The sequence below is a fragment of the Aquarana catesbeiana genome, linkage group LG09 (genome assembly GCF_042186555.1).
Source record: "Aquarana catesbeiana isolate 2022-GZ linkage group LG09, ASM4218655v1, whole genome shotgun sequence".
Classification (NCBI taxonomy): domain Eukaryota; kingdom Metazoa; phylum Chordata; class Amphibia; order Anura; family Ranidae; genus Aquarana; species Aquarana catesbeiana.
This window is the reverse complement of record NC_133332.1, coordinates 284472763-284485844: the sequence shown is the minus strand read 5'-3', so window position 1 is coordinate 284485844 and position 13082 is coordinate 284472763. Positions and strand designations below refer to the sequence as shown.

Below are 13082 nucleotides of genomic sequence, written 5' to 3'. Positions count from 1 at the left end.
AATGTTAAAACATGGTAAAACAATTCATAGGTACAGTACCCACAGTAACAATACATTAAACAATGATGAATAAGTGACTATAATTGATGATGGATAATTTAATAAAGACTGTTCTTCATGTACATTTACTTTGTATATGTATTTATACTATGTCTATGTTCACTATATCGACTGTTGGTTAAACACCTCATCTAAAGTCCCAAACTTTCTCCTTTCCATTTCTAAAGAAATTATACACTGGGGGTAACTAAAACTGGATTGTACAATATCTGGTGCGACTCTGCATGGAAAAACAATCACCTTCCAGGTTTTATTATTGAAGCTTAAGTGAACAAGCTGATTGGCTACCATGCACAGCTGCACCAGATTCTGAGTGCTTCAGTTTTAGAAAATCTCCCAAGATACAGTGAAATCTGCCATAGTCAGATAGGCCGTCTGTTGCATCTCTGAGAGGAAATTACAATTAGAAGGAGAGAGCTGTGTCAGTAAGGCCCCTTTCACACGTGCGGATCCGTGTGGATCCGACCCGTGAACATCCGCTTGCTCAGCGGGGATCGCTCCGTTGATCCCCGCTGAGCCAGCGGATGACAGGGCGGTCCCTGCACACTGTGCAGGGACCGCCCTGACAGATCTCTGCTCTCCCCTATAGGGGATCGGATGAACACGGACCGTCTGTCTGTGTTCATCCAATCCGCTCTGCAGATGGATAGAAAAATAGGATTTTCTTCCGTCTGCAGAATCGGACAATAGCGGGGCCGGATGATATCAGGCGTCAGCGGATGTTCATCCGCTGACACCCGCTATCCCATAGGGATGCATGTATGTCCGTATTTCATCCGAAAACGGATGGATGAAATACGGACATACGGTCCGCACGTGTGAAAGGGGCCTAAAGGACCTAGGCTCTAGTGCAGGGGAACAGCTATCGCTCTAAATGTTTTTCAGGCTTTCCTCAGTGCTGTCTGAAATATGAGTGCTATTGGGCCCTTTTTTAGGCTCATCTGTGTCTTGTGTCCACCGCTGCTATGCAAGGGGATCTCCTGTGGGGTCCTCACAAATAGAAAGAGAAATGAAAGAGTATTAGCATGTCTGGGAAATCAGTAGAAGTAACTCAGGAGTTGACCATTGTCTCTGGAAGAGCAGGCAGCTGGGAGACCAGCAGACATGATTTTTGTGATCTCAACAGAAATTGCTAGAAGCAGCAGCCCAAGAAGCAATGCTTTGTGGGAAAGCCTGAGAAATTTTAAAAAGTTGAGAATTATAATGTTACCTACCACCAACATAGTGGAGACCATAAAAACCCTGTCCCCTACCTTATCCATGATGCAGGTTTCTAATGGGAAATAAATGTCCCCTGTCACAGTGGACATACCCACGAGAGGCATCTACAAGGTATGGGTGCCATAGGACCACAGCTCTGAACCAGTACAGCACCCTGTGGCTAACTAAACCTTGCGCCACGTGCCAAGGTGAGAGATGAAAGCAGAAACCAGTGGCTTAACTTGTAGCGGGGGGCAGTACACAGTTATCAAGAAGTGCATTTAGTAACTAATCTGCAAACTGCTAGTGATCCCTGAGGCAATAAGCAGTTGGATTTTGATAGAAGTGTGAAAGTAGTTGAAGAAAAAGAATGGTTTAGAGCAGTGGTCATCAACCCTGTCTTCAGGAGGGACAACTAACAGGCAAGGTTTTATCTATTACCTTGGGGAGATGCAGACTAGAATACTGCAATCACTGAGCAGCAAATGATATCACCTGTGATGTATTTCAGTTATCTTGCAAACCTGGCCTGTTAGTGGGCCCGGATTACAGGGTTGATGACCACTGGTTTAGAGTACTTCCCCATAGAAGAGGTCCATCACCCAAGGACAGATAGGCAAAAAACTGGAGTCATTCTGAGTGGATGGTGTTATCGGAGGGTGCACTGGGGGCATTCCCAGAAAAGCTTTTGTCATTGTCCAATCATCTGAATGTAGTGAAGTATAACCTGTGGTCTAAGATATGATGTCTTTACTGTACGATTAGAATAGTCCTTTAGAAGACAGGACAGCTAGCTCAAACACACCTAGCAAAGGTAATGGTATGAAAAAAATTGCCTTATAAATGTCTGGTTAAAGCTTGTAGGAGGAGTTTTCATCCTACTCCGGCTGTCCAATGAGGATGCAGGACCCCTGACCCGCTGCCTGGACAGTGTTGATTGGCCCTGTGCTGATTACATGCACTCTCCCCAACAAAAAAAAACAAGCAAGTCACACCAAACTGAGAATGTGCAGCTTGTCCCTTATGCTCTGTTCTATCAGCAGACGGATTGGGTACAGTGGAAGAAGGGGAGGAACAGAGAGGGCAGGATCAAAACAGCTTTTTTACACAAAGCAGAGGATTAACCCATTCAGTTCCACAGTCATTATAAAAACCATGCTTTACTGCATATAACAACTGATTTTACTGTTGTGGGTTTAGCAAGACCTTAAATGGTACGCAGGGCAAAATGTTGATCCAGGCCCGCTTACAAAAAAAGGACAGAATTATATAGAGAGAATATTTTGGGATGAAAATTTCTTGCTTCAGGAAGTAGACTTTCTAGCTTTCAGGGTTGCAGGTATCACTGAATTTAAACAGGTTGTGATTGATACATAGCACAATAAAGTTTAAAATTCTCTCATCTTGGAATATGGTTTCACTATTATGTGTGCTGTGAGTGTAGGGTAAGAACAAGCTAAGAGGAGAGCCTGCAACTGATACTGAGGAGACAGGGACCAAGTGGTGCCAGGAGCAGTTATAGAAAATATTTATTCCTGTGGGGTATCAATCCCTCAGAGTAAGAGACCTTAAAGTGGTTCTGAAGATGCAAAGATGCAAGTTTTTTTTTTTTTTACTTTCATGCAGTCTATGTATTAAGGTAAAAAAAAGCCACCCTAAATACTTCCTGAGTCCCATCTCATTTCAACAATGTGCACAATAGCAGTGGTTCTCGCTCTCTTTCCTTCACCCCAGTCTGAGGTACAGAGTGCTCTGTAGCAGGTTTTCATTAAGGACGTCTCTGTACATTGCTGCATTCCCTCTATCCTGTCTAGTCTCCCAGTTCCTGTCACTGAAAAACATCCCCCCAAATGATGCTGCCACCACCACTGTAGGGATGGTATTGGTCAAGTGATGAGCAGTGCCTGGTTTCCTCCAGAGATGACGCTTGCCATTTAGGCCAAAGAGTTCCATGTTTGTTTTATCAGACCACAGAATTTTGTTTCTCATGGTCTGAGTCCTTTAGGTGCCTTTTGGCAAACTCCAGGCAGGTTGTCTTGTGCCTTTTACTGAGGAGTGGCTTCCGTCTGGCCACTCTACCATACAGGCCTGATTGGTGGAGTGCTGCAGAGATGGTTGTTCCTCTGGAAGGTTCTCTTTCCCGAGAAACGCTGGAGGTCTGTCAGAATGAACATTGGGTTCTTGGTCTCCTACCTAAGGCCCTTCTCCCCCGATTGCTCAGTTTAGCCGGGCAGCCCGCTCTAGTAAAAGTCCTGGTGGTTCCAAACTTCTTCTATTTACAGATGATGGAGGCCACTGTGCTAATTGGGACCTTCAATGTTGCAGAAATGTTTCTGTACCCTTCCCCAGATCTGTGCCTCGATACAATCCTTTCTCAGAGGTCTACAATCAATTCCTTGGACTTCATGGCTTGGTTTGTGCTCTGACATACACCGTTAACTGTGGGACCGTATATAGACATGTGTGTGCCTTTCCAAATCATGCCCAATCAACTGAATTTACCACAGGTGGCTTCCAATCAAGTTGTAGAAACATCTCAAGGATAATTAGTGGAAACAGGATGCACCTGAGCTCAATTTTGGAGTGTCATGGCAAAGGCTGTCAATACCTGTACATGTGATTTTTTTTTTTGTTTTTAATAAATTTGTAGATTTCAAACAAACTTCATTCACGTTGTCATTATGGGGTATTGTTTGTAGAATTTTGAGGAAAAGAATGAATTTAATAAATTTTGGAATAAGGCTGTAACATAGAGGTGGGCAACCTTTTGAGCACAGTGTGCCAAAAAATGTTTTCAAAGAAATTGAGCACGGCGATTTTATAACAAAAAAATGTCAACTTCACACTCTCAATCACGAAAAGGATTTTTTAGAACGTAAATGCTGTAAACTACTTTAGTAGTGAGAAATTAACATCCTGCACTCACGCCTCAGATCAGCCCCAATTCATGCACCTTCACACCTCAGGGGGGTCACTGTCCCCCCTGCTCATGTGCCCCACCACTGTACCGTCCCTGCTCATCTGGCCAATCAATACACCTCCTTTCACACCTGCCCCACTGCTCTACCCCCCTGCTCATCTGCTCCAACACTGAACCCCCCTTTCTCATCTGCCCCACCGCTGTAACCCCCTTTCTCATCTGCCCCACCGCTGTAACCCCCTTTCACATCTGCCCCACCGCTGTAACCCCCTTTCACATCTGCCCCACCGCTGTAACCCCCTTTCACATCTGCCCCACCGCTGTAACCCCCTTTCACATCTGCCCCACCGCTGTAACCCCCTGCACATCTGTCCCACCGCTGTAACCCCCTGCACATCTGTCCCACCGCTGTAACCCCCTGCACATCTGTCCCACCACTGTTACCCCCTGCACATCTGTCCCACCACCGTTACCCCCTGCACATCTGTCCCACCACTGTAACCCCCTGCTCATCTGCCCCACCACTGTACCATCTTCTCATCTGTCCCAACACTGACTTATCTGCTCATCTGCCCCATGACTGTACCTCCTGCACATCTGTCCCACCTCTGTTCCCCCTGCTCATGTGTTCCACTGATGTTCCTCCTTTCTCCTCTGCCCCACCTCTGTACCCCTTGCTCCTCTGCCCCATCGCTGTAACCCCCCCTGCTAATCTGTCTCACCATTGCACCTCCTTTCTCCTCTGCCCCAACACTGAACCCCCCCTGCTCATCTTTCACACCACTGTTACCCCTTTCTAATCTGGCTCAACACTAACTCCCTGCTCATCTGTCCCACCACTGTACCCCCCTGCCTTTCTGTTTCACTGCTGAACCCCACTCTCAACCCTCCCACCACTGAACCCCCCTGCTCATCTGGCCCAACACTGAACCCCCTTCTCATCTCTTCCACCACTGTACCTCCCTGCATATCTTCCCCACTGCTGTACCCTCCCATTCTTCTGTTCCACCTCTGAACCCCTCCTGCTCATTTTCCCCACAGCTGCACTCTCCTGCTCCACCGCTGTACCCTCTTCTCATCTGTGATATGCAGAGTGGTAAAAGAAAGCAGAGATGAGACACATCTACCTGGCCTGGCACATTCATCCTGCTGATCCACCTCTCGCATCCAGCCCATGTGTTTTGTATGAGATGTCACATACAAGCATATGGAATGGAAGCACAATGATGAGCTCAGGTCAGGGGCATTTTCTGAAAGCAGTGTGCCTGTCTGCAGGATCATAAGTTGCAACTCAGCTGAGGAAAAAGTGGTTGGGTGTGATCTTCATTGTGGTGAATACTGGCTGTGGCTTAAAAGGACACAGAGTGCAGGGGTTCTGTAGTAAGTGACACAAAGGTTCAGGAATAATTTCAACAAAGTTCCCAGAAGCTCAACAGTAATTCCACAAACTGTCACCTGTTTGTGGTTTTCTCAATCAGTGAAATCCCTTCTTTTTGAGATTGGTAGTGACAACCAACATCTTCCTCCAGATGGTGGATGGGGCTAGCAGGACTGTGATTGGCTTTAGCAGTGGCCAAGACAGTCCACCACCTCCTGGAAATAGGGACCGCCCCTAGGAGAACTGCACCCAATCTCTTCCCCATCACAAAAGCCAATGATTGCAGCTACAGCAAAGTTAGAGAACCAAACAATGTTTCCCATCTTTTACAATGAGTGGGGACGCAGTGCCTCCCCCTCAGTGCAGGTGCGGCATGGGGAATTCTGAAATTGGAATGCATTAGTGTCTCACTGACACTTCCCTGCGCTGCTCTGCTGATGGGGAGGGAGTTGAGTGCCAGCAAAAGAGCCTTGGCGTGCCGCTTGGTGTACCAGTGTCGGGGGTTGCCTACCGCTGCTGTAACATAACAAAACGTGGAAAAAAGGGAAGCGATGTGAATACTTTCCGGATGCACTGTATACAGGTATATATCCATGTTAGGGCTGCAGACCCCGCTGGACTGACTTGGTCACTGGTCACAAGTGGGTGATAATATGGGAAGTAGGAAGAAATCCCTTTCAGTGGTTTGTGCCCAATTTATGGATGCTGGCGGCGAGCCCTCTTAGGGCTTGGGCTGCTTCCTTCAGGTACAGCCTTAGGGTTGTTCTGCATGTAGACTTGGAAAGGTGAGTAGAAACGAGCGCCTGGTGTTCAATAAGATGCAAATAGGAAGGTGAGTAAAAGAGGGGGGAAGGGGGAATAAGGGAAAATGGGACTTTATATGAAACAAAAAAACTTGGGTAGATTAAATCATTCAATGATAGTAATTAAAATATTTATTTTTTAATTATTTCTTATTTTGTTTTCGATTTTTGTCCAATTTTTTCCCCATGGTCACTAATTTTATGCCAATCTCTAATATTATTACAGTAGCCCCTCTTCATGCACTTGAGTCACCAACCAGTGATTCCCTTCTACCATCAGCACTACTTTGGCCCTCCTGTCGTTGCATTGCCATCACCCCAGCTCCCGGGAGAGATGTTTCCTCCCAGCGCCTCTCACCATTATCATCAATATCTACATCTTTGTAAATTATAGGTAAGAGTGCTAGGATCATAGTTTGATGTTCCCTCTCTCCCTATGTTTTAATCAATCACCATTGATTATTAATTTAATTTACAACCTGTTATAGGTACCCCTTATGTATAGCTGCTCCTGATGAGTGGAGACAACCCACAAAACGCATCAAGCTTTTTATTTGATGCTATGCCACAGCAATCATGTGAATACCATGGGTTTGACCTGCTTGAATCATTATTTATATTACTACCATGTTTTTACACAATTTTGAATATACTGCTTATTTAACATATACCATGTGCAATAATGTTTACTATATTATTATATGATCTACTAATCATGTTTATCTCTATTCTGTATCATTTATTTCTTTGTCAATCAAGTTATCTATTGCACTAAACTGAATTGTGTAATTAATATTTTAATTACTATCATTGAATGATTCAATCTACCCAAGTTTTTTGTTTCATATAAAATCCCAATTTCCCTTATTCCCCCTTCTCCCCTCTTTTACTAACCAATTGGGATGGAGACCTGTGTACTGGATAGTCATGGTCACACAAAAGTCTCAACATCTCAATTCTCCTTTATAACGGAGTTAGAAGGTGTTTATTGAAAATAGTAAAGTAAATCGAGCCAATGCATTTCGGGGGAACAGGGATACCCTCTATATCAGAGCTGTTTCTGCATGCTGATAAATGGGAAGGGTTTCCAAACGGATGTGTCAATAGAAAAAGATCACAGCCATTACTAGTAAAAAAATAATAATAAAAATGCCATAAATCTATCCCCTATTTTGTCGATGTTCTAAAACTTTTGTGCAAACCAATCAATATACGCTTATTGGGATTTTTTTTTTACCAAAAATATGTATAAGCATACATATTGGCCTAAACTGATGAAGAAATTTGTATTTTACTTTTTTTTTTTTTTTTTTTTTTAGATATTTATTATAGCAAAAAGAGTAAAAAAAAAAAAAAGTTTTTTTTTTTTTTTTTTAAATTGTCGCTTTTTTGTTTATAGCGCAAAAAAAAAAAAAAAAAAAAAAAAAATCTCAGAGGTGATCAAATACCACCAAAAGAAAGCCATTTGTGGGGGGTGGGGGGAAGGACATACATTTTGTTTGGGTAAATCCTTCAGGTCCTTAAGTGGTTAATTTTGATGATTATGGTTTACAGCTATTATGTAACAGCTAGTGCAAACTCAAAATTCAGTATCTCAGAAAACGGTATTATTACATGAGACTAAAAAAAAAAAAGGGGGAGGGGGATTTTAATACAGAAATGTTGGCTTACTTAAAAGTATGTCCATGTACAGCAGGGATATGCAATTAGCGGACCTCCAGCTGTTGCCGAACTACAAGTCCCATGAGGCATAGCAAGACTCAGACAGCCACAAGCATGACACCCAGAGGCATGCTGGGACTTGTAGTATTGCAATAGCTGGAGGTCCGCCAATTGCATATCCCTGATGTACAGTACAGTATGCACTCAATACTTGGTCGATCTCCTTTTTCATGAATTACTGCATTAATGCGGCACGGCGTGGCGTGGAGGTGATCAGCCTGTGGCACTTCAGTTCGTCTGCATTGTTGGGTCTTGTGTCTCATCTTCATCTTGACAATACCCCACAGATTCTCTATGGGGTCAGGCGAGTTTGCTGGCCAATCAAGTCTAGTGATACATTTAACCAGGTATTGGTACTTTTGGCAGTGTACGCAGGTGCCAAGTCCTGCTGTAAAATGAAATTAGCATCTCCATAAAAGCTGGTCAGCAGAGGGAAGCATAAAGTGCTCTAGAATTTCCTGGTAGGGGGCTGCGCTGACTTTGGACTTGATAAAACACAGTGGACCAACACCAGCAGATGATATGGCTTCCCAAATCCTCACTGACTGTGAAAAAGTCACACTAAACCAAAAACTTGGATTATGTGCCTCTCCACTGTTCCTCCAGACTCTGTGACCTTGATTTTCACATTATATGCAAAATTTTTTACAGTCCGTGATGATTAGAGGAGACATGTCATCTGCTGGTGTTGTTCCACTGTTTTATCAAGTCCAAAGTCAACGCAGCCCTCTACCAGGAAATTATAGAGCACTTCATGCTTCCCTCTGCTGACCAGCTTTATGGAGATACTGATTTAATTTTCCAGCAGGACTTGGCACCTGCCCACACTGCCAAAATACCAATACCTGGTTTAATGATCATGGTATTATTGTGATTGATTGGACAGCAAACTTGCCTGACCTAAACCCCATAGAGAACCTGTGGGGTATTGTCAAGAGGAAGATGAGACACACCAGACCCAAGAATGCAGATGAGCTGAAAGCCACCATCAAAGAAACCTGGGCTCCCATAACAGCTCAGCAGTGCCACAGGCTGATCGCCTCCATGCCACGTCGCATTGATGCAGTAATTCATGCAAAAGTAGCCCCAACCAAGTATTGAGTGCATACTTTTCAGTAAGCCAATATTTTTGTATTAAAAATCTTTTTTATTGGTCTTATGTAATATTCTAGTTTTCTGAGATACTGAATTTGGGGTTTTCACTAGCTGTAAGCTATAATCATCAAAATAAAAGAAAAATGCTTGAAATCAGTCTGTGTGTAATATATATGAATTTCACTTTTTGATTTGAATTACTGAAATACATTTACTTTTTGATGATATTCAAATTTTATAAGATGCACCTGTATTTGTTAAAGCTAGACTGCAGGCAAACGGCTAAATCCACAGATTAAATACATTGAAAGGTGGCTATTGTATCTGTCAATAACTGGCAGTCTCCTCTCCAGCACCACTTCTTGACTTGACAGTGAAAGAGGAAGACTGATAAAGAAGACCAGAAGGCCTAATTGAAAAAAACTGATAAGCTCATCAGGAGGGAAAGACAAAGGACATCTTGAGTCAGAACAATGACTGTTTTTATTGAATCTCTCAGAAGGGAACAGAGATTTGACATATTATGACTCAGTACAAACAAGGAAAATGGTCTATAACCTTAGGAAGTATCCATAGTTTGAATACTCTCTTCCACTACATCCAGGTTGAAATGAGTAATCTTCTCTGACAGAACACCAGTGGTGCCTTTCTTGTACTTGTAATTTCCAGATCTATAAAACAGAAAAAATATACTTGTACTGTACAATTTATATTGTATAATGTGAGATATAAATGTTATTCAGTTGCAGTCCAAAGGGTGGACATTTAGATGTACTACAGTGGCTACAAGTTTGTGAGTACTTACCTTACACCTTTCTTGTTCGCCACATCATGAGGGCGTATATAATCCACCTTATTCTTTGTAATCACACATAAGTCGATGTTGCTACCAGAGCCCAAGTCATTAAATATCCCAGAAGCAATGGCATCTCGTACCAATTGTTTGGCCTCTTCTTCCTGCAGATGGAAAACCAATTTTATCCAAAGTGTATACAGTAAACCCAAACAAGTCTCTATACAACTGAGCACCATTAGCCAGATGCAAGTTTTTATTGTCCATACCAGCCACAGTGGTATATGTACGTGTAAATATAAAAGCTGATGTGTCTTCTCTTGGGACAGTTTTCTCTTAATTTTCTGTCCTAGAGATGTCATGTATAGCTCTTTAACGCACAGACCTCCTATATTCAATAAACATTTGTTATCGATATCCATCCATCAATGTTGTATGGCAACTGCAGTACCAGCATGGTGAGATGCAAAATTCTGTTCTCTCAGACTGCATGTACACATATCAGCATGGAATGATAAAGTTAAACGATCCATACAATTAGGATCCCTAAAATATGCCACTTCCCGTTACTCAGGCAAGTTTGCATGTCATTGTGCATCAAGAACTTTAATTTGTGAAGCTAAATTCTCTAAAATGTGTTAACCCCAAGCCTGTGCATTCTCAAACAGTAGGTGTTTTAGACAAAAAAAAAAAAAAAAAAAACATTGTCAAATAGATTCCAGGACCCTACCTGGAGTCCAACATATAGCCACATGGCCTCTGACTGAGTATATTTTACAAATTTCTACTAATTTAGCAGTTACATTCTTCTTGTAGATCTGACAGGGCACAAAGAAAGTACTTTTCTGAATGCCCCGATTTGTTTGTTTAAAACAGGGGTCACCAACTTCTTCAAAACATTCATGAAGTTTTAAAATATTCATCAAACCCCCAAAAATATGAAATATAACAAATACTAATGAAAAAACAGTACAATGAATAATATTATTGTGAATATTGTTGAGGATACTATTGCTATCGACAGCTGCTATTATAGTTGTTAGAAAGATGAACTTTTAGCAAATGAACAGCAACCAGTTCTTTGGCACCACTCCTGTTGCTATTGGTAAACTCATTGACACTCCAACAGAGTTTGAGGCAGGAGAGTACACTCAGAACAGGAAGTGAACATGTTTGTATGCCGTTCCTGGAATGGGGAAGATTGACGGTAACAAAGATAATGCAAAGCAGGCTAGTAAATGAGAGCAGTGACAACGCACAATAAAAACACTGTCTCGGCACAAGCTACCTCACTTAGAGACCTCAACAATATAAGGGACTCCAAACAATTTTCTATAATTTATCAAACACCTATTGACACCAGACATTAACTGACCCCTTTTTGAACCCTAGCCATTTTATTGACCACTAAAAAGTCTCATTGGGGCTCATTACTGAACAAGTTTAGAATCCGCATTTCACATACAGAGGGAGCAGTGGAACTTTCAACTGTACTGTATTTATCCAGGTCAAATAATTATATACCGTAGCTAGGACCAGGGAAAAATGGAAGAATGGCTGCACATACATAAAAATGTTAACGTGTGTAATGATTAAGCGCTGCCATCTGCGTGAAACGCGTTAACATTTTTATCTCCTGGTGCTCACTGTGCTGTATATGCTTTTATTTATTAATCACTACAATAAATGATTTTGGCATCCTTCTGGAGTGTGCAGCCATTCATCAATTTTTCCCTGTTGATCTCAGGGACGAGCCGGGTGGGCACCTCTGCTTTGAAAGCAACACTAGACTTGCAGCACTCACACCTTGAGCAGTGTTTCCTCATCATTGGATCCAAAGCTAGGACCAGCACTGTTCAAAGAACAATATGGGGCACAGACGACAGTTCTAAGTTGAAGAAGCTCTGTGAAAAATTAACCCTTGTTTGTGAAAATCTGCACAACAAAATAATGTTAACGCTTCCCGCCTTATATAAAACTGTAGGAGCTTTGTTCTGCATTTTACTGCTATTGGTCGACTATGTCTGAGCCATTAGATAAAGTAGTTCTCATACGTGGTCACACATTATCTCAATGTCTGGGCCACAAAACAAATGGTACCCTGCAAATGCACTACAGCCCAGTGAAGCCACTCCCAGATTTGTACATATGATCGCAAGGTCCGTTTTGTGGGCAATATAGCATAACCACTTTGACATTCCTATCTCTTATCTCGACACAGGAGCAGGATTAATGTATTAAATGTGGGGTCCCAATTGAGAACACTCTGAACATTTTAAGTTTAAACCCTATGCAGCATGTCTGAATAGAACGATCAAGTAATGTAAGGATTATGGCTGAGGCATAGAAAAACAGCACCATTATTACGCTATACACATGCAGGTAAACTGTACATATGCAAAATCCCACATACAGCCATTTCCTGCCTTTTATAGACAAGCAGCATGCGTGTAATTAAAAACAAGAAAGTTTTGGAGCAAATAACTGGGCCTGTGAGTAGTTTATAGCTGTGAAGTCCAAAGTACCTGGGAATATGTTACCCCAGGGTCCGCTGTGCTGCTTCTAAAATGAGATTACAATAAGAGTGATGTACGGTAAGACGAGTCAGCGGTGACAAGCAGCTCTTTATAGAGCTATCTGTTTGCTTCCATCACTGTATCACACAATGTGTCCCTGGGCTCCAATGTGCACAGCTATTTACCAGCAGATGACAAATGGCCAGCACTTGGAGAAGGCAGGAGAGAGTTCCAGATCGGTCACCGCAGCTGCAGCATGTAGCTTGTGGTGGCCTAAACGGCCCCAGAGTTCATTAAAGTGACCGGTAATGGTTCTCTCAAGAAGTGCCAGAGGAATACTCTGGTAAGGACAAAAATAAACAAGTCAGACTGGATAGGCAATCCGAAATGCTGTTTGATAAATTATTTATAACGCGCACAATTGTCTTCATTTAATATCGGAGCTGCTAGTGGCATCTTTAAAAGATGATTTATGTGCCGTAATGCTATTAAACTTTATATGAGCCCTCGGCTGGCCATAAAGTCTGCAGAGATTTAGAGAATGAGCTTTAAACTGTCGAGGCCTGCCTGATGGCAGACATGGGGCTGTATTAAA

The 13082-nt window shown here is 42.5% G+C and overlaps 1 protein-coding gene across 1 annotated transcript in view; it reads right to left on the bottom strand.

Moving 5' to 3' along the window:
- Nucleotides 1-9643: 9643 nt before the first annotated feature.
- The window catches only part of PSMB7 (proteasome 20S subunit beta 7), a 106457-nt gene continuing 103018 nt past the window's right edge, over nt 9644-13082 (bottom strand). The window contains exons 7-8 of the mRNA XM_073600364.1: nt 9984-10135; nt 9644-9849 (exon numbers count right to left, since the gene is read on the bottom strand). Of these exons, the coding sequence (XP_073456465.1) occupies nt 9738-9849; nt 9984-10135 (264 nt within the window). The 3' untranslated portion in view covers nt 9644-9737. The remainder of the gene's footprint in view (nt 9850-9983; nt 10136-13082) is intronic.